At 37.5% G+C, this 25,766-nt stretch overlaps 1 protein-coding gene across 1 annotated transcript; it reads left to right on the forward strand.

Annotated features, from left to right (window-relative positions):
* Window positions 1–22,696: 22,696 nt before the first annotated feature.
* On the forward strand, window positions 22,697–25,305 carry LOC308688873 (GTPase IMAP family member 8-like; the record flags this gene model as incomplete). The annotated part of the gene is made up of 2 exons (XM_081362313.1): window positions 22,697–23,754; window positions 24,639–25,305. The coding sequence occupies 2 exons, from the start codon at window positions 22,697–22,699 to the stop codon at window positions 25,303–25,305; spliced, it is 1,725 nt and encodes a 574-aa protein (XP_081218439.1).
* Between the last annotated feature and the right edge of the window lie 461 nt (window positions 25,306–25,766).

Here is a 25,766-nt window from a genome sequence, read left to right on the forward strand (position 1 = left end):
ACAAAAAAAAAAAAGTACATCGACGAATCTTCTTCTGACGGTTCTCCAAAATATAATCAAATGTATACTGTATTTCTGCAAGCATGTTTAAACTGGTTAACTAAACTGTGTCGACGGCAGGCAATTAAAGGCATTCGTTTTCAAGCCGAGTTCGCACGCCACTGCGCAACAATACACAAAAACTACCGCGGGATGGCAGGTGTTCATAAACTGTGAACAATGGTAGCTTATTTAATGTATAAATTAATGTATATGTCCAAAAAACGGGTAATGTCATACTTTCTAGTAGTGCTATCATGGCGTAATAATCTGTTTGGTTGTAAAATGTATTACCTGAGTGAAATGAAATCGAATAGCCTATATCGTCCTGTGGAATCATTCATTCACAGACAGCTTACGAAGATGTTCAACTAATAAAGATCTTAATCGCTGGCAAATATATGATGCATTGGAAGATTTGCTCTCACTTGACTGTACTGTAGATCCACTGCCACTTCATCCAACGCTCTTGATGTCCTTAAATCGTCCTGTTACGACTCCGAGTCGAGTGTGAATTGAAATCGCTTCAGACGATTCAGTGCTTGCAGGAACTGAACAGATCATTCAAACTGATTCGCGAACCGATTTAGACAGATCTGCCAACTTGTTTGATGAAGTCTTTGAACAGAATCGACTCAAAAGAGTGATTCATTTGTGAATTGAGCATCGCTCAAGCCAAGAAAAAAGATACATCGCACTTACGCATTTAACAACACATAGGCTATTGCATTAAAATAAAGTAACTAAGGGACGTCGCCCAACGTAACGAAGTAAAAGTAGGCCTACAGTTTTTTTCATTAGAAATATACTCAAGTAAAAGTAACCCACATAGCAACATTGTGTCGGCCCAGATCCGGCCCACATCTGGCACACGTGGAAAGATGATCTGGCCCACATGCAGTGTGGACTTACGGCACTTGGGTGGGCCACTCCTGTTTGCCAAATCTGGGCCACAAGCAGGCCATAGCAATGCCACATGTCAGCCAAGAGCAAAGAAATAAACCAGAACTGGACCTTATCTGAGCCACAAAATCTGTGTATATTAAATATGAAGTCATCTCAGCCTGTTAACAAAAAGAATCACTGAAAGAAAGAAGAGAACAGAAAAAAGAGACGAGCAGAAACACAAGAACTACTGACTTCAGACACAGTCTAAGATGAAATCAACTGAAGAGAAAAGAAGACATTAAATCTGTGAAGATCTCAGCAGAGGAGGATTAAACAACTCCACAAACAGCATTACCAGCTTCACTTATTACTAACCAGACTGACTTTATTTCTGTCAGAAGTCTACAGAAGTTTTTATTGAGAATTAACAGAGGTTTAACTCTAATGTGGTTCATTTGAAGTCACCATAACAGTGAATAGTGTTTCCATTAGTTGGGCTCTTAACTCTTATTATATCTTATGTCTTTTTTGGCAGCTGTGACAGTGTGTTTGTCAAACACATTTACAGCAGCAAAGAAAGTTAAAGTGAAACGAGATCAGGTGATGATGGTTTTATAATCATCATAAAATAACCTGTTTCACTGAGGTAATTTGAATCTAACTAATTGTGTTGTACCAATAATATATTTTCATTACAAACCCTGTGTTACTGCAGCGTGAGGTCCAGCAATATTATAATAATCAGTTAGAAGACTTTAACAAACATGAGCACAAATCATTACTGTTCGATGACACACACAGACATCAATAATCAACGTATGAATCTCAACAATGGTGACAATCTAAAGTACCTTGCTGCAATGCATGCTGGGTACCATCATTGTACAAAACTCCCAGCATGCATTGCAACATGAATAAATTATGCAGCTAAATTGTCCTATTATTTTAATTCTAAATATGTGCTTTTATTTTTTGCTGTTGTTTTTTTGTGACATTTAGTAGCTTTTCAGTGATGTTATGAATTAATCTGTTTATCTAAAAAAATATATATATATTGTCACCCTTGTTGAGATTCATGTGCTGATTTTTGATATCTCTGTGTGTCACCGTGGATTCATTTTTCATGGTCGTTAAAATCTTCTAACTTATTGTTATAATATTGCTGGACCTCACGCTGCAGTAACACAGGGTTTGTGATGAGAACATATTATTGGTACAACACAGTTGTTAGATTCAAAATACCTCAGTGAATCAGTCTATTTCATGATGATTATAAAACCATCAACAGGAAACCATCATCACCTGATCTCGTTTCACTTTAGCTTTCTTTGCTGCTGCAAATGTGTTTGACAAACACACTGTCACAGCGGCCAAAAAAGACAAAAGATATAATAAGAGTTAAGAGCCCAACTAATGGAAACACTATTCACTGTTATGGTGACTTCAAATGAAACACATTAGAGTTAAACACCTGTTAATTCTCAATAAAAACTTCTGTAGACTTCTGACAGAAATAAAGTCAGTCTGGTTAGTAATAAGTGAAGCTGGTAATGCTGTTTGTGGAGTTGTTTAATCCTCCTCTGCTGAGATCTTCACAGATTTAATTTCTTCTTTTCTCTTCAGTTGATTTCATCTGAGGCTGTGGCTGAAGTCAGTTGTAGTTCTTGTGTTTCTGCTCGTCTCTTTTTCTGTTCTCTTCTTTCCTTCAGTGTTTCTGCTTGTTAACAGGCTTATTAAGGCTGAAATTACTCTATATTTAATATACACAGACTTTGTGGCTCAGGTAAGGTCCAGTTCTGGTTTATTTATTTGCTCTTGGCTGACATGTGGCATTGCTATGGCCTGCTTGTGGCCCAGATCTGACAAACAGGAGTGGCCCACCCAAGTGCCGTAATTCCACGCTGCATGTGGGCCAGATCATCTTTCCACGTGTGCCAGATGTGGGCCGGATCTGGGCCGACACAATGTTGCTATGTGGGAAGTAGCCTACCCACATTCAAATCTACTCTTAAAAGTAGGCTACATTTTTTCCATAAAAAAAAAACACTCAAGTAAATGTAATGAAGTAAATGTAGCCTACTTTGTTACTACCCACCTCTGGCTATTAATCAACTGACTGTGATTTATATATGTAAGTCAAACGTAAATAAAAACAGGGAAGATTAACGTAATCGGGCACTGAACACTGCCTACTGTTTTCACTGACCCATAGTGTAGTATATTATAATCCCTTTATCTTAATTTAAATTTACCCTAAGTTAATAAAGTTTACTTGGCTCCATTCTAAAATGACGATTTGGAATTGGGAATTTGCAACGAAGACTGGGGCTGTTTAAAGTTGAACTTGTTTTAGCTTGACACAGAGCTCTGAAAACATTGTTACAAATGACGCGAGACACGAACGCAAATCATCCATCAATTGGAACGAGTTCTGCGGGAACGTCCAGTACGAAAGAGTTTCTACACACAAGAGAGTTTAAAGGACAAAAACCTGAAAATGTCTTGAAATGAAACCTGAGAGATGCCTTGGGGTCACGTGACAGGGATATAAGCGGAATAATTTGAATGATTAAAAACGTAACGAAACCCAGGAAGTGTGACGTTGTCATGGCATCCTCACATCAAACACTATAAGTTTCGTTTTGGCGTACTTATATTAAGGGTATATTATAAATTGTAAATTACCTGACTGCTTGCTTGCAAATGTTCCAAAAAATAATGGGTCTTCCATGTTTTTTCCTGTGCTGTGCATTTTCTCTCTCCGCGACCCGCGTCTCTCTTTTTTAAGTCTGAAAGGAACTGAAAGTGTTTTAGGAGTGGACTATGTCACAGTGGGCTGTGCTTATGCTTATGTCTTACTCTAGATGGAGTTTTCACTGTAAATGAAACTGGAGCAGTTTTGATAGGTCTAATTGTTAATGTGAGTTGAGGTTTGTTTGTTTTTTTCCACCAGGATGAATTCATTGAAGTCTTTCAAACATCAGCTTTTCATCTCTGATGCTCATAATATTATAGTGGAGATATGTTAGTGTTTAATGTTCCGTTTTTTTTTCTTTTTTTTTTCTTTCCTATACTCTGGAAGTCAATGGGTCCAGTTAACGGTTTGGTTACTGACATACATTCTTCAAAATATCTTCCTTTGTGTTCAGCAGAAGAAAGAAATTCATATAGGTTTGAAGGGTAAGTATATGATGACAGAATTTTCATTTTGAAGTGAACCATCCCTGTAACTGGAAAACTAAGAGAGGAGCGCCACCTAGTGGACAAAGCAAGCACAGACCACAGAGAGGAGAAATGGGCAGATTTGTCACAGAAGCTGTCAGATGAAATCAATATATTTTGTTGTATCTTTTTCCTTTCTTTCTTTTCTATTCTTTCTTATACTTGGTGTTTATCAAAACAAATCAGACATGTTTGCCATCTTGAGCCAAACAGTTGAGCACAGATGTGTCTGTGCATGTTTACTAGTTTGCTTCGTAATAAAAGAACATACAGAACGTTCTCAAATAGTTATTTTTAGGCTTTATTTTTACAACCTTTATTTTTTTTACAGAGAACAGAGAAAGCGAGTGATATAGGCTATTTTTTAGCAGGTTTTTAAAATCACAATACAATCAATATGCATATTGTATGTAAAACATGACAATGTGTAATTATCTAAAACAACTGAATCTAGTTATTCTCATTAAATCTTTCAAAGAAGTTAATTAGACAGAAATTAGTAGTCAAACATCTAGCCTTTCTCGTTTAGTCTGATTAACTGTGGTCCCTATTTTGCTTTTGCTATTGCGATTGTTGCTAATGCTACTGCTCCTACTACTGCCCCTCCTAGTATTAATTTTTGTTTAAGAGTCTCACGTTCAATCTTTTTTTGGGCTTTTTTATATATCTCTTCTGTATAGTGTTGTCCAGCATTCTTCTTCACTATTTCATCAATCTTCTTCAGCAGTTCAGTGACCTGATCATGGTTCCTCAAGTCTTCATTGTTGAATGAGTGAAATCTGCCACCACACTCATTGACAACAACCTGGGCCCAGTTTTTCAAAAGTAATCCAGTGGGATTTTGGATCACAGATTGGATCAAATCTTGGAAATGGGTTTTTCAAAAGCAAAAGAGGGATTCTGAACTAAGATCAGATCATGTAATCCGATCTTAAATTTGATCTGGATCAAACCTGCCCTTTGGGTTTTTCAGAACTTTGAACTCGGTTTGGGATCTATTTGATCCAAAAAAACAGGATTATCCTGATCCCATCAGAAGGGTGGATTCAGTTGTGATTTTTCGAACCAAATAAAACCAGAGAGGTTTTTTTTTAAGTGAATGATCACAAAATCAATGTTTACTGATGATATATACATTTCTTCATATTTGAAGCATATATGAACATGTCACATCTAATGAGATATGGTAAAACAACAAAATCTGCAATTTAACATTATAACAAAATAACGAAAGTAAAATGTTTCTGTTTATTACAGTGTTTCTGTTTCTTAAAATTAAAATAAACAATGGTTATTTGTGGCCACCGGTATTTTGCCAACTGTTGTTCTTTGCTAAGCCAGTAGGCTACACTGTTGGTTCCATTTAAGGCTCTAGTAAACAGGATTTGGTGATCCTGAAAAGTTCCTATCCGGATCAGATTGATCCAATCCGATGTTGCTTTGAAAAACTGGCTCAAAAGTAAGCTGGATTACGTGATCATGGATCGCAAAAAAAAGGATTACTAAATCCGGATCAATTTTATCCGGATTAAACCTTTTGAAAAACCGGGCCCTGAAGATCATTATTTTCTCTGAAATACTCATCTAATGGTTTCCCCTTCAGTTGATCAGCGTGAGTGAACAGAACGATGGTGTAATGTGCAGCTTCTTCTCCAAAGTTCTCCTGAATCCATTTGACTGTTTTTTCTCTTCATCTATGAGTCTCACACCCACTCTGAGGACCAGAACACATGTGGACCAGGAACGGACATGTTGACACACTTCAAAACCTCAGCCTTCAGTTCTTCTCCAGTCAGGGACGTGTCATAATCCTGGAGTGTCGATGACGGAGATGACTTTACTCGCCACTGTTGTCTTACATCTTTGACAGTGTCTAGTAACAGACTTAGAAGACATTCCTTGTTGAAACTCAAAGTTTCCAATGATGGTGTTTCCTGTTGAACTCTTTCCGGATCCAGTTTTACCCAGAAGAACAATCCTGAGATCTGAAATAAAGACAGAGGAATATATATATATATATATATATATATATATATATATATATATATATATATATATATATATATATATATATAATTTAATAATTTTGCATTTTTTACTTTGTCATGAAATAATAGTGAACATGACATACAATATATGTACACTCTAAAAAATGCTATGTTGGCTTTAATTAACTTTTTATGTTAACAGGTCCCATATATATATATATATATATATATATATATATATATATATATATATATATATATATATATATATATATATATATATATATATAATTTATTTATTTATTTATTTATTTATTTATTTATTTATTTATTTATTTTATTTTTTTCTTGGTTTCCACAGAAGTAAACTACAACCAACAGTGCTCCAGACTAAATTTTTTTACTAGGAGCGCTGTAGCCCCTGAAATATTAGGAGCGCAAGCAGACAATTTAGGGGCACACCTTAAATCAGCTTGCAATGCAATTATTCAAATTTCTCCCAAAATAACTGTAATACTTACAAATTATTTAATAATAAATAGACTTAATATTACAGTGTGCAGTTTTATTTTAAGTTCACTGGGCTCCAGACTAACATCTGAGGGCAGCAGCACCGGAGCCACTGAGCTCTACAAAACATATCTGGTAGCACTGGGGCTGACAATAAAGCACTAAGCTTAATTTAGGGTGTAGTTGAAATTAACTTTAATTATTGTCATTCATAATGCCTTAATATAAATTAAAAGCAAAACGAGTAAAAAAAATTATATTGGGGAGTGAAAATTGCCAATAAGCATAATTTTTGCGTTCTGTTCACGTCAAAAGAGAACTCCCTCAAGGTGAAAGGTAGAAATGCCTTTGACAAAATATTTTAATTTCTAACTTTTAAGGTTGCACAGGAATGAGGAAGGAATGAGAGGCATTAACCCAGCTAACAGAGGATCTTGGTTTGTAACATTCCAAGAACATACAAATGTCCAGTTTCTTGAATGTTACTAGAATATTATTTAAAGGTTAGTGTGATGTTCCTGAAACATTCTTCAGTCATTCAAACACCTGCTGTGAAGAGAAAAGAAGACATTAAATCTGTGAAGATCTCAGCAGAGGAGGATTAAACAACTCCACAAACAGCATTACCAGCTTCACTTATTACTAACCAGACTGACTTTAATTCTGGCAGACGTCTACAAAAGTTCTTAATGAGAATTAACAGAGGTTTAGAAGTTGATGATTGGTTGAAAATGTTTTGTTTGACATTACAATCATGGTGATCAGTGTTTGCTTTAGTTGACCTCTTGACCCTTCTCTTTTGTCAAGTTGTCAAGTTGGAAAAGGGTGGTTTGCTCACTTCAGGTTGGTGGAGAGCTCCTGCCTCAAGTGGAGGAGTTTAAGTATCTTGGGGTCTTGTTCACGAGTGAGGGAAGGATGGAACGGGAGATTGACAAACGGATCGGTGCAGCTTCTGCAGTAATGCGGTCGCTGTACCGGTCTGTCGTGGTGAAGAAAGAGCTGATCTGCAAGGCGAAGCTTTCGATTTACCGGTCAATCTACGTTCCTACTCTCACCTACTGTATGGTCATGAGCTGTGGGTCATGACCGAAAGGACAAGATCACGGATACAGGCGGCCGAATTGAGCTTTCTCCGCAGGGTGGCCGGGCGATCCCTTAGAGATAGGGTGAAAAGCTCGGCCACTCGGGAGGAGCTCAGAGTAGAGCCGCTGCTCCTCCACATCGAGAGGGGTCAGCTGAGGTGGCTCGGGCATCTGTTCCGGATGCCTCCAGGACGCCTTCCCGGGAAGGTGTTCCGGGCGCGTCCCACTGGGAGGAGACCCCGGGGAAGACCTAGGACACGCTGGAGGGACTATGTCCCCGGCTGGCCTGGGAACGCCACGGTGTCCCCCCAGAAGAGCTGGAGGAAGTGTCTAGGGAGAGGGAGGTCTGGGCATCTCTGCTTAGACTGCTGCCCCAGCGACCCGACCCCGGATAAGCGGAAGAAGATGGTATGGTATGGTATGGTATGGTATGGTTTTTGTTTTTGTTTGTGACATCAAGAAAATATCTATATTCTGATGCTCTGATTTAATCAGATTCAATGTCAACATAACATGTGCTATCAGTTATTTTGAATTTTACACGTGTATTGACTGAACTGGTGATTTCTACATATTTTGGGTTTGTTAAACATTTTATTGAATATGTTTGTTTGATAATGTGGTAATAATTAATGTGTTCTTAATTAAGATACAAGCACTTTTTTTTTTTTTTTTTTTTTTTTTTTTTGATAAACCAGGGAGGGCCCTCTTTATTTGAAAATAAATTTGTCTGGAGTGCATGATTTAAAAACCTTATAAAATTGATAGAAACTAAAAGAAAAGGAAATGAAAAAAACATCCAGGTATCTAAATTACATATTTAACAAAAAGTGTCCCACTTTACCTGCATTCACCAAATAACTAAATTTTCTCATTAAATCTAACATCATTGGTTTTAATGAGAAAATAATAATAAACTATTCGAGGACGGATTAGAAACTAGCGGACTAGGACGCTAGTTCAACACCAGACCATTGGAGACAAGCATTAACACATTACTTTACACTATTAGTAAATAGTATATGTTATTAATCAATTAATACAGATATTCATCATGGGGAAAATCAGACATTTGCTCTAGAAAAAGTATTGTGACATTTGTAAACGAAAACACCAGTGAACATGAATTGATGAGTTTTATTTATTAATAACTATGTTTATTTAAAATGAATATTATCACATCTCTAATTATAACACATCTCCGCTATACATTTTGATGTCCTTCAGGGTTGATCAAGCAGTTATATGGAGGTCAAGCTACTCCATGGTTGTTTAGAAAGTAGCCATTGACTATGCTTTTATTTTCAAACAAAACTTGCAAAGAAATCTTCCAGAGAAAATATGTCACAGACAGACATGATTATCAGGTTGGGGCAGAAACATATATTATGCAAGTTTTAGTCATGTGAAAACAGTTGCTTGGCTGGAAATGCATGCTTCAGATTCTCAATGTTCTCATGAAAGTCCATAAATACAAACTGCATTCACAAGTTTAGGAGCCCGATGATTCAAACTGATCCCTTAAACCTTCTAGAAAAGCAATGGGTTCAGATAACAGCAAAGCAAGATGTAAGAATTGCAAGAAGAACAATTGTAAATGCAGAAGCCGTGATCGTGATAGTGGCAAACGAGTCAAAGTTTATAAATCTTCGGGAGACTTGGGTGATTTTGGAGATTTCTCTGGAGACTTCAATGCGGGAGACTGTGGTGGAGCGGGAGACTGTGGAGGAGATTATGGAGGAGACTGTGGAGGAGATGGTGGAGGAGACTGTGGAGGAGACTGTGGAGGAGATTATGGAGGAGACTGTGGAGGAGATTATGGAGGAGACTGTGGAGGAGATGGTGGAGGAGACTGTGGAGGAGACTGAGTTATCTCAGACAAGTGAGTTACATTTAAGTAATATTCACTATCTCTATATAAAAATATGCCATATACATAATTACATTACATTTCACTGAATTGATTATTTAAATCTGATGAAGAAAAGTAGTTGGAGCAGTTTTTTTGAGTAATCAACTTAAAATTAGTTTGCTACAAATTATGTATTTGCTCTGAACTCAGTGTAGTTTGTTGGATTAACATAATTCCATTCAAAGTTTTCATAACTCAAAAAGATTGATGCAAACCATTACGTTACGTTGCTTTAGATTGTATAAAAATATGGTATAAACAACTGCACTTCATTACATTGATTTAAATCTGATTAAGAAAAATAAACAAGATTCTTTCAGAAAAAAATAAGTACATTTTTAAGATTGTAATGTTTTATGAATTTTAAAATATTTCTACATGAGAAATATTTTTCCAGTGCATTTGGAGGCATAATAAACATTTAATTCAATACTGAATCTGTTTTTGTCCCAAGTGAATAATCTGTGCGGACTGAATGGATTTGTGCGACGCTCAGGACGGTTTCAGATCCAGTGAAGAACATCATCAACACAAACACAACAGAACTACAAACTACAATCAACATCAGGACGTCTTTAGTGTCATTATGAATGTATCATTAAGACAGTGTTATTTAAATGATCATTATTTGACATGAAAAATAGACAGGTTAGGTCTCCTTTTAAAAGAAACCTACTTATTACTTCCCTTCGTTTGAAACCATTTAAGTGTGATTTATTGCTATATCAATCAGAAGAGAGTTACAATATTATAAGTGAAGTTCCAAGTGCTCAACCAAAGGGAACACTGATCACCATAACATAATTCAGAAATGAGTGAATGCAACTAGAGACAGATAACTGCAAAAGTGGAGATAATGAGTGAAAAGTCTATTAAGAATTTGCCTTTTAAGAATTTGTCTATTATTTAATTTTTCCCTTTTTTTGCCTTCTCTCCGTCTTTTTCTGACTGTGTGAACCTGAATAAGAGGAAATAGAATTGTCTAAACTTCCTCATACAAAAAAAATACAGTGAACGCCGCTCATCGGCTGCATATTTGACCTGCTGGTATTAAAAACATGCAGAAGTATGTTTTTGGCTGAGGCACATTGAGTATGTACAACTGATGTAATTTGAATGGAGTAACTATTCATTTACATTAAACATTTACATTTAACATTTACTAATACATTTACATTAAACTTATATTTACATTTTGGCTCCACTTCCTGCTTTGCTACTGTTCGGACGCTTTTGCCTACTGCTCCGCACTTTGCTCTATCGCTTTCGTTATTATTACATTTTATCTCCTAATTTTAACTTCAGTGAATCAGCACAGTGCTCAGGACGCTTGGATTACTATAAAAAAGCAGAATTAGTTTCATTCCTTCAGAATTTACTGAAGCTTACATTCCGAGGAAGAGAAAACTGAACTGCTTACATTCTGGCGGAAGAGAAAACATTCACAAGGATAAGAGAAAATGCGTCCTTTTGATTCTACTTGCTGTACTAACTGCCAAAAACTTTTACAAAGGATTACAGTTCTTGAAACAAAGCTAATGGTAGGATCAAACCAGACGGAACCCACAACAGAGTTTCATCAAGGACAAATACAGCGCACAGCCGGTGAGTGTCATGAATTTAATGCTCCTCAACAGAACAGACCTAGTGCAGAGAAACAAGCCGATCGACCTACAAACCGTTGGTACAAAGAGGGGGCAAAACCCAAAAATAGAGGCATTAGACTCTCTCAGGCAAAAATAGTTTCATCTACACCATACACAGCTACAAGGATTACAAACACTGGTCGTCTTCCACAACCTATTCATCTTAAGAACAGATTTGAAGTATTATTGAATGAGGAATGCTCAAATTTGTTAAATGTGGATGAACACAGACAGCCAGGAGCTCACTCTGATACTAACAGGCGCTCAAGGTCAAGCAGACAGCGGCACTCAGCTCAGAGCGCAGCCGAGGTCAAAACATTGATAGTTGGGGACTCTACGATCAGAGATATCAGCTCGAAAGATACAACTACATGCTGCCTTCCACAAGCAACAACCTCTGACGTAAACAGAGAAATTCAAAACATTTTGATGAAACATAAGACTGCAAATCGACTCATCATTCATGTGGGGAAGAATGATATCCATAAAGAGCAGTCAGAACAGCTTAAGAAGGATTTCAATGAACTTTTTGAAACACTCAAAAGACTGAAAGTACAAACATTCATCAGTGGACCACTCCCAGCAAGAGGAAGTAACAGGTTCTCACGGTTGCTTGGGCTTAATTCATGGCTGCAAAAAACCTGTAATATAAAAGGAGTGAACTTCATAGACAACTTTAATCTTTTCTGGAATCAGAGGCCACTGTTTCAACAAAATGGCCATCTTCCAAACAAACTGGGTTCAAGAGTGCTAAAGGACAATATCCTTTTCTCCCTTCACCATCCTTCTGCCAATCCAATCAACCAGAATGGCACACACTCACCTGGACACAGTTTGAATGACCACAGGACTTCGCTTCAGGACTTGAATGGACATGCGGCTGACACATCTCACAAAGACAATGATAACACCATGCAGCCAAAACAACTTCTGCTCATGGACACAACTTCAGCTGAGCCCTGCCCACTGAGCTCACCAGAGTCAGACTGTGACATATTAGAAATGTCACAAGATTCAGCTCCCAAGGACAGCATATTACAGCCTCCAATAACAACAGATTCAGCACCCAAGAATGACCAGGGAAGCCAGGACAGCATATTACAGCCTCCAATAACAACAGATTCAGCACCCAAGAATGACCAGGGAAGCCAGGACAGCATATTACAGCCTCCAATAACAACAGATTCAGCACCCAAGAATGACCAGGGAAGCCAGGACACCATATTACAGCCTCCAATAACAACAGATTCAGCACCCAAGAATGACCAGGGAAGCCAGGACAGTACATTACAGCCACCAGTAACAACAGATTCAGCACCCAAACACGACCAGGAAAGCCAAGACAGCATATTACAGCCTCCATTAACACCACAGCCACTCTCACCGCTATCACTATCTCCTACATCCCCATTGATGTGTTTCTCAGAGAAAATGGAAAAACTAGTGTATGCTGGAACCCAATTCGCTGGAAGCCCCCAGATATCAACCAGAAAAACATCACTACCACCAAAGTCTATGGGCGCAGCTCGCCCTCTCCCCCCTCCCCCTCCTCCCCGAGCATTAAGGCCCCTTCCACAACGCCAGGGCCCACAACTTCCACCGTCTGCTCGAGGTGTTACAAAATCAACTGATACCAGCTCCAAGTGATTTGTGCCGGGTCCCCGCTGTGATAACAGTAACTTTCTCAAATGTTTACAGAACAAGCGGGAACCCAGTGTTCCTGTATCATCTGTTCATTCACATGTTAGAAAGTCTAAGGCCTTTAAAAGCCGTACAGCAAACCCATCTAATCTGGTGCCTATCACACGACAAACTAAGATTGTGGACACAAAAAGCAAGACTGTTAAGTTAGCACTTTTAAACATCCGCTCACTTAAAAATAAATCACTTCTAGTCAATGACTTTATAAGCACATACAACCTGGACTTTATATTTCTAAATGAAACTTGGCTAGAAGCCAGCTGCAGTGCAACAATCCTCAATGAAACATCTCCTCCGAACTTTACCTTTATGAGTGTCTCCAGAGCTGGAAGGAGAGGTGGGGGTGTAGCTGCTCTTTTTAAAGATGTCTATCAATGTAAGCAAATATCATTTGGTAATTACCCGTCTTTTGAATATCTGGGTATTGTGTTAAAAGGTGCTCCACGGATTTTACTTATCACTATTTACAGGCCTCCAAAATACTCTTCAGCCTTTGCTGAAGACTTTACAGAACTGTTATCAATAATTTCCTCAGAGTTTGACAGTTTCACTATTGCTGGAGATTTTAACATTCACATAGATAATTCAGAAAATAATATGGCAAAAGAAATCAATACTGTTTTAAAAACTTTTGATCTGATTCAACATGTACATGGGCCCACACACAATCGTGGACACACTCTAGATTTACTTATCAGTAAGGGTCTAAACATTTCATTGAATGATATTAAGGATGTCGCACTCTCTGATCATTACTGTATTTTCTTTGATTTATTGATCTCTCCTGCCATTGAAGTTAGATCTGTGTCTGTCAAGAAGAGATGCCTAAATGAGAACACTAGTGTACTATTTATGAAGGCCATATCCCTAAGACCGAGCATATCTGCTGACTCGGTTGATTCTCTCCTTGTTTCTTTTAACTCGAAGGTTAAAAATGTAATTGATGATATTGCTCCTGTGAAAGTCAGGAAGAATGGTAAACAAAAAGCACCTTGGAGAAACTCAACAGCAGTGCAAATTATGAAAAGACAATGCAGAAAATCAGAGCGCATGTGGCGAAAGACAAAACTTGTAATCCACTATAACATCTATAGAGACACCATTCGTGCTTTCAATATGGAACTAGGCAAAGCTAGACAGACTTTCTTCTCCAATATCATAAACAGAAACCTAAATAATACTCGAAATCTCTTCGCTACTGTCGACAGACTAACAAATCCCCCAAGCCAGATTCCCAGTGAAATGCTCTCCGACAGCAAGTGTAGTGAGTTTGCTACCTTTTTCTCTGAGAAAATCAATAATATTAGAAAGGTGATCAGCACATCCTTGAGTTGCACTGAGGTCAGACAGATCAGACTACAACCTGAGAAAGTAGTTACTATGTCTGATTTTGAAGAAATTGATGGCAAAATTCTGAAAGAAACCGTTCAGCACCTTAAAACATCAACCTGCGCCCTTGACACACTTCCCACATCTTTTTTTAAAAGTGTGTTAGACTGTTTAGAAGCAGATCTCCTAGAAGTGGTAAATGCCTCACTTTTCTATGGAACTTTTCCAAACTCCCTTAAAACTGCTGTTGTCAAACCCCTCCTGAAAAAGAGCAATCTGGATAAGACTATATTAAGCAACTATAGACCGATCTCAAATCTTCCTTTCACAGGCAAAATCATTGAAAAAGTTGTCTTCAACCAGCTGAACAAATTCTTAAACTCAAATGGATACTTTGATAATTTTCAATCTGGTTTCCGACCGCACCACAGCACAGAGACGGCGCTCATTAAGATAATAAACGATATTCGCTTAAATACGGATTCAGGCAAATTATCAGTGCTGGTTCTACTCGACCTCAGTGCTGCATTTGACACTGTCGATCACAAAATACTTCTGGACAGGCTGGAAAACTGGGTGGGGATTTCTGGGATAGTCCTAAAATGGTTCAGGTCATACTTAGATGGGAGAGGTTATTATGTGAGTATAGGTGACCATAAGTCTGAGTGGACGCCCATGACATGCGGAGTCCCTCAAGGCTCAATTCTTGCGCCACTCCTGTTCAACCTGTATATGCTCCCAATGAGCCAAATAATGAGAAAGAACCAAATCGCTTACCACAGCTATGCAGACGACACACAGATCTACTTAGCCCTATCGCCTAACGATTACAGCCCCATTGACTCCCTGTGCCAATGCATCGATGAAGTCAACAGCTGGATGTGCCAAAACTTTCTACAGTTAAACAAAGACAAAACTGAAATCATTGTGTTTGGAAACAAAGATGAAGTTCTCAAGGTGAACGCATACCTTCACTCTAAAGGTCAAACAACTAAAAATCAAGTCAGGAATCTTGGTGTGTCTTTAGAGTCAGACCTTAGTTTCAATAGTCATGTCAAAGCAATAACTAAATCAGCATACTATCATCTGAAAAATATTGCAAGAATTAGATGCTTTGTTTCCAGTCAAGACTTAGAGAAACTTGTTCATGCTTTCATCACCAGCAGGGTGGATTATTGTAATGGACTCCTCACTGGCCTTCCCAAAAAGACCATAAGACATTTGCAGCTCATACAGAACGCTGCTGCCAGGATTCTTAGCAGAACCAGAAAATATGAACATATCACACCAGTACTCAGGTCATTACACTGGCTGCCAGTTACTTATAGGATTGATTTTAAAGTATTATTACTAGTATATAAATCATTTAATGGCCTAGGACCTCAATACATTGCAGATATGCTCACGGAATACAAACCCAACAGATTACTCAGATCATTAGGATCACATCAGCTAGAAGTTCCAAGAGTTCACTCTAAGCATGGAGAGTCTGCTTTTAGCTATTATGCCAGCCGCAGCTGGAACCAGCTTCCAGAGGAGATCAGATGTGCTCCTACAGTAGTCACATTCAAATCCAGACTCAAAACACATCTGTTTAACTTTGCATTTAATGAATGAGCACTGTGTCACTGTCTGTCCGACTGTTTATACTGTGTCTTATTTTAGTCTTTATTCTAAACTGTTTTAATTATTTTTAGTTCTTTCTCGTTTCTTTATTTTAAACTGTTCTTTATTCTAAACTGTTTTAATTATTTTTAGTTCTTTCTTGTTTCTTTATTCTAAACTGTTTTGTATATTCTTATTTCTTCTGTTTATTTTTAATAGTATGTAAAGCACTTTGAATTACCATTGTGTATGAAATGTGCTATATAAATAAACTTGCCTTGCCTTGCCTTGCCTTGCCTTGCCTTGCCTTACATTTTGCCATGCCACAGTTACAATCTAAACTCAACTTTAAAGGGGACCTATTATGCCCCTTTTTACAAGATGTAATACAAGTTTTAGGTGTCCCCAGAATGTGTCTGTGAAGTTGTAGCTCAAAACACCCCACAGATCATTCATTATACCATGTTGTAAATGCCCACATTTGAATGGAAGGGAAAACATGCTGTTTTCATGCATGCATCTTTGAATGCAAATGAGCTGCTGTTGCTGCCCAATTTTACATAATAGGTCCCCTTTAAAGGAGAACTCCGGTCAATTTTAACATTGAGCTCATTTTTTTGTACATTTGGAGTGCTGTCAATACAGAGAACAACGACAAAAATCGGTGTTGCCTACACGAGTTATTCTATTTTTAAAATTTGCACCCTGTTGACTTCAATAGGGCAAGTAGTAAGCCTGCTTTTTAGCCTCTTAACATCCTTTAAGTGTCATTACAAGTGCACAGAAAATGTGAGTGATTCCTTCCGAGTAAACACGGGTGGATCTGACTGCAGTAGATGTTAGAGATATTAATAAAAACGAAGTTAATTCAGCCAGCGCTCATACCTTTGTTTACATCCTGTTTTCGGTGGAACGCCATAGTAATCGATTGTCGAGTTCACGCGCGTGATCATTGGTAACTAAACCTATGCGCGTGAACTCGACAATCGATTACTATGGCCTTCCACCGAAAACAGGATGTAAACAAAGGTATGAGCGCTGGCTGAATTAACTTCGTTTTTATTAATATCTCTAACATCTACTGCAGTCAGATCCACCCGTGTTTACTCGGAAGGAATCACTCACATTTTCTGTGCACTTGTAATGACACTTAAAGGATGTTAAGAGGCTAAAAAGCAGGCTTACTACTTGCCCTATTGAAGTCAACAGGGTGCAAATTTTAAAAATAGAATAACTCGGTGTAGGCAACACCGATTTTTGTCGTTGTTCTCTGTATTGACAGCACTCCAAATGTACAAAAAAATGAGCTCAATGTTAAAATTGACCGGAGTTCTCCTTTAACTTAGTTAACTTTAACTAAGTTCTTCAATTATAATATCTATATATTCAGAACTATCACCCATTTTCACAGTGTAAAACACATGATAGTCATTGAGATCAACTAGCCTAGTTAAACAGATTTTGCTGTAGGTTTCGACTCTAACATTCTCTTCGTCCCCAGTGTTAAATTAACACTCCTCAGTGTACATGTGTGTCCACACTACAGGGTGTTAAAGTAACACTGAATCAGTGCTGAAGTTATTGAGATAATTAAGTGATTAATTGAGTGATGATTGAGCATTAGTGATGAACACCTGCTGTTAACAAGCAGAATCACTGAAGCACAGAGAAACGACAATAACTACAACTGACTTCCAGACTGTGATCGCAATCCGTCTTGTTCAACTTTGTTGCTTCTTCTTCTTGGGTGAGCGTGATTTGAACTCAAATAACATCACATAGTCCTGTAACTTCTTTTAAGTAAAGTTTAATGACACAATTAACTGGAAAATAAAACTGTATCGCTCCAATATTGCATCACACAAAAAACTAATAGCCATCACCGGAAATGACATCATGGTCAATATGAAATATTATATTGCACAATATGTTTTTTTTTTACACATAATTATTTACCAATTGCTTAATGCACACAATTGTAAGAACTGATTTTCCTGCTAAGACAAAAGCTGAGATAAAACTCACCCTTGCAATAAAGCAATAAAACGCACCCTGGACAGAAGATCGCACAGGACATTGTCCTGTCCAAACTTTTCTCCTTCCTTATCTATATATGTATCCCGCCTCCTCAAGTCACTAAAAGTTCACTGAGGTTGTCTGTATATCACATATGATGTATCTTGTGAATCTATTGTTTTTCCTTTTTATGTTTGGTATCATTTTAAATGTCTCAGTGCGATTGGTCAAATGGTCTTAATTTCACTGCAGTCATTGGTTTAATGAGAAAGATTGAAACCTTGGGAGAATTCTGTTCTCCTCTTTGGGTGATGTCTCTTCCAGATATCTCCCGAAACCAGGTGTTACCCCCTGGGGTACATGAATTGACCCAAAACAACTCTAAACAATATTTGTATAACCCTTTTGTTCTGGTCTGGGTCTGTAAGGGTAGGTGACAGAACAGACTTTGGGAACCTGTAACCAGGAAAACCCCCCATGCATCTCAAGTCTTACACTTGGAACACACTCACACACGCATGTCTCTGTCAGGAATGCATTGCTTACTTTTAGAGTCATCTTTGAGTAATTGATGTCATGTATTTATTATTTCTGAATTGGCTTTTAATCACTTGTGTAATTGGCATGATACAGTTTTACCTGACAAATAAATGTTACATCTTGATTTAATCTGAAGTATTCTGAAATCATTATTACTAGTAGATTAAAGTGCACGAGGTACAATTTCAACTTACAACTACTGACGCAAGTAGTTCTAATTACAACTTCTGACGCAAGAGGTACAATTTCATTAATGTAGGATTAAGTCAGCATTGAACATTTCAAACAAAGCCATTAATTACAAAACATTTCTGAAGCATTGTGCAAAAAACTATAAAAATGTCCTTAAAATCATCAACATCGGATCTCTTTCGCAAATTGATATCATGACATTACATCATACATCAAGAAATAATTTTAAAACGTTTCTGTTTTCTGAACATCAGGACCTGTATTTTTCAAGCCTCTGAGAATTACTCACAAGAACACTGATAAGAATTGACTTGAGAGTAAAAAAAATCTTGACTCAAAGCTGCGCTTAAAAGTAAGTTATCAAGCATCTCAGTCGTAATTTAAGTGAAGTGTAAGACTAAATATTAAGTGTCAGTCTTAGGGATGATTCTCGACAATTTACTCCTTGAGAGACTTCTCAGCTGTCTTAAATAACTGGGAGAGTAAGAGTGATTCTTAAAGAAATTAGATAACTTGCTTTAATACTTAAGTTTGAAAGAAGGAGTAAACTTCTTGAATTCTCAGCACTTAAAGGAGAACTCCGGTCAATTTTAACATTGAGCTAATTTTTTTGTACATTTGGAGTGCTGTCAATACAGAGAACAACGACAAAAATCGGTGTTGCCTACACCGTGTTAGTTGATTTCATCTAAGGCTGTGGCTGAAGTCAGTTGTAGTTCTTGTGTTTCTACTCGTCTCTTTTTCTGTTCTCTTCTTTCCTTCAGTGATTCTGCTTGTTAACAGGCTTATTAAGGCTGAGATGACTTCATATTTAATATACACAGATGTTGTGGCTCATATAAGGTCCAGTTGTGGTTTATTTCTTTGCTCTCGGCTGAGATGTGGCATTGCTATGGCCTGCTTGTGGCCCAGATCTGGCAAACAGGAGCGAGCCGCCCAAGTGGCGTAATTCCACGCTGCATGTGGGCCAGATCATCTTTCCACGTGTGCCAGATGTGGGCCGGATCTGGGCCGACACAATGTTGCTATGTGGGTAGGGGCTGGGTGTGTAAAAGCCATAAGTTATGTTTCTTTATATAGATGTGGAATAAATAATTGTGTAAAGACCACCCATTGGCCCAGTGACGTAAGTCCAACGGTCTGGACGAAGGGATAATGCGTGTATGTCTTTTCAGCGCTCCAGTGAAGTTCACTTAATTTATTGGAATTTAGTTTCAATATTATTTTAGCTCTGCGCTTAATCTGACTCCAATTTCAAATGATAATCAAATTTAGATTTGGTTTCTTATTAGAAAATAATCATAAATATTGATTATGAAGTAATTTAGATCTTTGATTACTCTGGGTATCCCATAATTTAAAATATCCGTTCATTAGGGACCCGGTGTCGATTTGAGACGTCACGTCGCGAGTGTGCGCTCACGATCACAATCTAGCCAGTTCTGAAATAGTCAGAGGATGCAGTGCAACTATTTTACCCTTAGCGGCCGCTCACTGCTGACTCATAACAAAAGTGTAATTTTTTTTAATAGTTGCGAGCTTGCAACATGCTAAGTCAGTGATAGTCAGAAATCAGAAGGTCTCCTTAATGATGTGCCCCATGCTCCATTCATAGTGCCTTCGGTTTGATCTATCCTGGACAGAGATTTGCGGAAACACCAGACTGCACTTTAATCTAGAGCACATCTGATTGTTATAATATTGCTGGACCTCACGCTGCAGCAACACAGGGTTTGTGGTGTGAAGATATTAATGGATCAACACAATTGTTAAACTCAAAAGACATCAGTGAAACAGTTTTTTTTAATGATGATTATAAATCCATCAACAGGTAACCATCATCACCTGATCTCAATTCACTTTAGCTTTCTTTGCTGCTGCAAATGTGTTTGACAAACACTCTGTCAGAGCAGCCAAAGAAGACAAAAATATATTAAGAGTTAAGAGCCCAACTAATGGAAACACTATTCACTGTAATGGTGACTTTAAATGAAACACATTATAGTTAAACCTCTGTTAATTCTCAATAAAACTTCTGTAGACGTCTGACAGAAATAAAGTCAGTCTGGTTGGTAATAAGTGAAGCTGGTAATGTTGTTTGTGGAGTTGTTTAATCCTCCTCTGCTGAGATCTTCACAGATTTAATGTCTTCTTTTCTCTTCAGTTGATTTCATCTGAGGCTGTGGCTGAAGTCAGTTGTAGTTCTTGTGTTTCTGCTCGTCTCTTTTTTCTGTTCTCTTCTTTCTTTCAGTGATTCTGCTTGTTAACAGGCTTATTAAGGCTGAGATGACTCCATATTTAATATACACAGATTTTGTGTCTCAGATAAGGTCCAGTTCTGGTTTATTTCTTTGCTCTTGGCTGAGATGTGGCATTGCTATGGCCTGCTTGTGGCCCAGATCTGGCAAACAGGAGTGGCCCACCCAAGTGCCGTAATTCCACGCTGCATGTGGGCCAGATCATCTTTCCACGTGTGCCAGATGTGGGCCGGATCTGGGCCGACACAATGTTGCTATGTGGGTAACAGTATCGTTTTCAAAAACTGGAAATTTGAAACCCGTTTTCAAAAGTTTGTGTTTTCAGGCCACGGTTTTCAGTTCACGTGTAAGTGAACAACCAAAATGCATGAAAAGTTTTCCTTTTTTAACTGAAAACGGTGTCGTGTAAACAGCCCCTCACTGACTCCATCATGCTAACCTGAGTAATAGCTTATGTGCACTGACAGCAGGACTTTCTGTATGAAATCCCTCACTAGAGGTCGCTATAGTGTTTTGTGTTGTTTTTTATTTGAAGTTTGGCTTCTCTTGTTCTTTGCTCGTGGTTCTGATCGTCAAGTGTTTGTTTTTACTATTTCAATGCCAGCAATTACAGAAAATATGTATTTATACACAACCAAATACAAAAAATGATCTGATCATTACCACTTTTATATTCAATTTTTATTTATTTATATAACTTTAATTAAAAAATGTGGGAATTATAAAACACACTGACAGACAATGCTGTCAGTTTTACCATAGAAATAAAACAAAGAATAACATGATTTAAAGCTCATCTTTATACAGTCTTCTCTCTGTTCAGGGTCCTGCAGGCCAAAAACACACTGCTGCATAATATCTAATATACAGCCAATGAACAGCGTTGAGATGACATTAAAGCCGGGCAAAGTTCAGTATAGAAACTTCTAGATTCTCTTATTCAGATTGACAGTCAGACAGAAACAGAAAGACTCTGAATGACATAAAAACTGCAAGAGACATAATGGAATCAGAACATGAAGGTCAGTGTAAATTAATGAACATAATATGATATAGCCAGTTTAAATCAATACTCAGAACTGAATTATATGATGGGATTTTTGTTTGTGGTATTGACAAAACTGAAACGTAAAACAGGGAGTAAAAATTGAATTAAATCTTTACTAAGATAAGTTGGTCATATTACAAAGCTTCTGATTTACAGCTGATTTAAAGCAGTTTCATCATGCATTAGTTTCAACAGAATCGTTGTCTTATGTAAAATTCTATTTGGTTGTTATAAAAATGAGACGTGACGAAGAGCACATCTGCAGACTGACAGTTTTCAGTCTCTTATATCATGATCTGAGACAGGAGTTTGATACGCTGTCGCTGCTCCAGCAGATTTTAGTCTCAACTCTGATTAAAACTCATTTTCTGTGATTTTCAACTAATAATAATAAAAACTGGTTCAGGTATTTGGAAGGTGGCCTTACAAGGAAGAAGATTATACTTCCCTGTTCTAAGATTTACTTTATTGCGTGTCATTCAAACTATCTAGTTTAGGATATAAGTTAAAGGTTTACTGACAGCTGACTCTTTATATTAATGGGTCCAAGGTTAATAAGATGTTGGATCAGTGGAGATAAATTTGTGATGTGACATTCAAAGCTCTAAATCTTGTGCCAATGAATAAATAAACATATTTCAAAACGAACCATTGGGACCTGATGAGTTTTTGTCAAAGTGATTTATGACATTGGAAGCAACAATATCTCAAGCTAATGACATGAACTGTTTGACAGGTGGTGCACATGATCTGAGGATTGTGTTACTGGGAGTCTGTGGAGCTGGAAAGAGTTCAACTGGAAATGCAATACTGGGTCAAGAGGCATTTAAAGAGAGCAGAACCAGAGAGAGTGAGAAACAGAGAGGAAGAGTAGAAGACAGAAACATCTCCATCATCGACTCTCCAGGATTCTTCAACACTCAACTGACTGATGAAGAGATGAAGAAGCAGATGATGAAGAGTCTGGATCTCTCTGATCCTGGTCCTCACGTCTTCCTGCTCGTCATCAACCTGGAGAACTTTAAAGAGGACAAGAGGAACATTGTGGAGCAAATTCAGGAGAACTTTGGAGCTCAAGCTTTGAAGTTCACAATGGTGCTGTTTACTGGAAGAGAAAACATGTCAAAGAGAGAATGGATGCTCTTTATACATGGTACAAAATGTCAAGAGCTGGTCAGTCACTGCAGAGGTAATTATCATGGGATCAACAGTAAAAATGAGATGAATCAAACTCACATCATAAAGCTTTTAGAGAAGATTGATGAATTCATCAAACAGAATAATCACCAGCATTACAATAGTGGGATTTTCTCTCAAACAAAGAGCATAAGAATATGGGAAAAACAAGAGGAAAAAAAGACATACAAAAGAGTAGAGCAAGAAATTAAACAAGTGCAAACTAAAACAGCATTTGAGACTTTCACAACCCACAGAGTAATAGAAGAGAGAACACGTGCTGTGATTGAACAAGTAAGTGAAATCACAAGAGAAAAGACACTAGAAGAGAGAGAAAAGACACTAGAAGAGGAAGAAAAAGAGGAGAGACAAGAACGAGCAAAAACAAAGTCAGAGACTTTTGAAATGGAAAGTGCAACGGAAGAGAGAACAACACACACTGTGACTGAAGAAGAAACGGGCAGTTCTGTTGCTTATGTCAGAGAAAGAATGAAAACAACTCACATGTATGAAAACCTGGATAATGAGTCATTAGACAGATTCGAGGTATTCTCTAATGAAAAAGTGAGAGACAAAAATGTTGGCAAGACACCAGAAAACACGTGGGAAATTAACCACAAGAAGACATACCATATCAAATCAGAAGGTAAGAACTTTACACAAAACTCGAAAAACAACCCATACAGAAAAAAATAATAATATTGAAATATATATTTAAAGTGTCAAAAATATATGTGGCATATATTCCAAATACATTGAAATATATTTGCATTGTTGTTCATTTATATTTATCATTTTGAAATATATTCTGAAATATAACAAAAATATATGATGTTAAGTGTGAAATATATTTACATTTATAACATGTAAAATATATGACAAAATATATGGTCATAAAATGTTAAGCTTGCTAAAGAAGGGTCAAAATGTATTTTGATCATAGTAATTCCTCTAACTTTTTCCCTATACACAACAGTAGGCTACCAAACTTTTTCCCTATACACAACAGTAGGCTACCAAACCAAACCCCTCTGCATTCTGTGTGTTATTTCCTACATCAAATTTTCATTTTAGGCCAATAAAGTCAATAAAGTGGCAGCCGTGGCCTACTGGTTATAGGGCTTCAGGCTTGTAACCGAAGGGTTCCCCGACCAGTAGGAAAAATATGGGCGGGGGAAGTGGCACTGCTCTCCCATGCCCACATCCATGGCTGAAGTGGTCTATCTAAAAATCTTAATCTTTAAATTTCAAAATATATTTAAAATGAAACAATTTGCAAAAGTTAAAACATATATTAACATATATGTAAACATATATGAAAATATATTTACATATATTTAACTAAAATAGATTTATTGGGCAAATTTCGAATATTTGCATATATTCCAAAAATATATTTTGAAAATATATTTCAAATATATTTATTTTGTGTATGGGAAAAAACAAACATCAGTAGTGAATGCACTAGGAGTAAATCTTTATTTAGTACATGTTTATACCTATCCTTTTATGTTTTAATCTTGTCAGATCTCAGGATCGTGATGGTTGGTAAAACTGGAACTGGAAAGAGCGCAACAGGAAACACTATCCTAGGAGAAAAGGCGTTTATTGAAAAAATGTCTTCTCAATCTGTGACTAAGGAATGCCAAAAACATCAGAGGAAAACGGATGGTCGAAAAATCTCAGTGATCGACACTTCAGGACTGTGTGATACTTCGCTCAGTGAAGAACAACTGAAGGAGGAAATAGTGAAGTGTGTCTACATGTCTGCTCCTGGTCCTCATGCATTTCTGCTGGTCATCAGACTGGACGTGAGATTCACAGCTGAGGAGAAAAACACAGTCAAATGGATTCAGAAGAACTTTGGAGAAGAAGCTGCTCGTTACACCATCGTTCTGTTCACTAAAGGAGATCAGTTAGAAACATCTATAAAGCAGTTTCTGACTGACAACAAACAGATTAATGAGCTAGTCAAACAGTGTAACGGCGGTTATCATGTTTTCAATAACAAAGATGAAAATCGATCACAGGTCATTAAACTGTTAAAGAAGATAGAAAGCATGGTGATTGAGAATGGTGGAGAGCATTACACAAATGAGATGTACAAGGAAGCTCAGAGGAAAATAATGTTGAAAAAGTGTAGTGTAATGTAGCGAGTGTAGGACTAGCAGTAGCTGGAGGTGCAGTACTGGTCGCTGCCACTGGTGGAATGGCACTGCCTGTAGCTTTAATAGCAGGAGGAGCAGCTCTAACAGGAGGAACAGGTGCAGTTAAAGCCATTGCAGATAAGGTTAAACATGGCAAGGAAAAGGTAAAGAGGGGAAGTTCCAAGCGGAATGATGATTAATTCTCATTATAATGATCACTTTATTTATTTCCTTTGGTATGTTGTTTATGTCTTATGTATTTCTGCACAGCAAAATCCCCAGTGTTAAATTAACACCCCTCAGTGTACATATGTGTCCACACTACAGGGTGTTAAAATTAACACTGAAGCAGTGTTGAAGTTAATGATTAATTTAATTAAGTGATAATTAAGTGATTAATTAAGTGATGATTGGCCATTTAGGGCTGGGCGATATATATCGTGAGATTGTTTTGCGCATCTCGTCAG

Source organism: Scardinius erythrophthalmus, assembly GCF_964197995.2.
Source record: "Scardinius erythrophthalmus genome assembly, chromosome: 3".
Lineage (NCBI taxonomy): Eukaryota > Metazoa > Chordata > Actinopteri > Cypriniformes > Leuciscidae > Scardinius > Scardinius erythrophthalmus.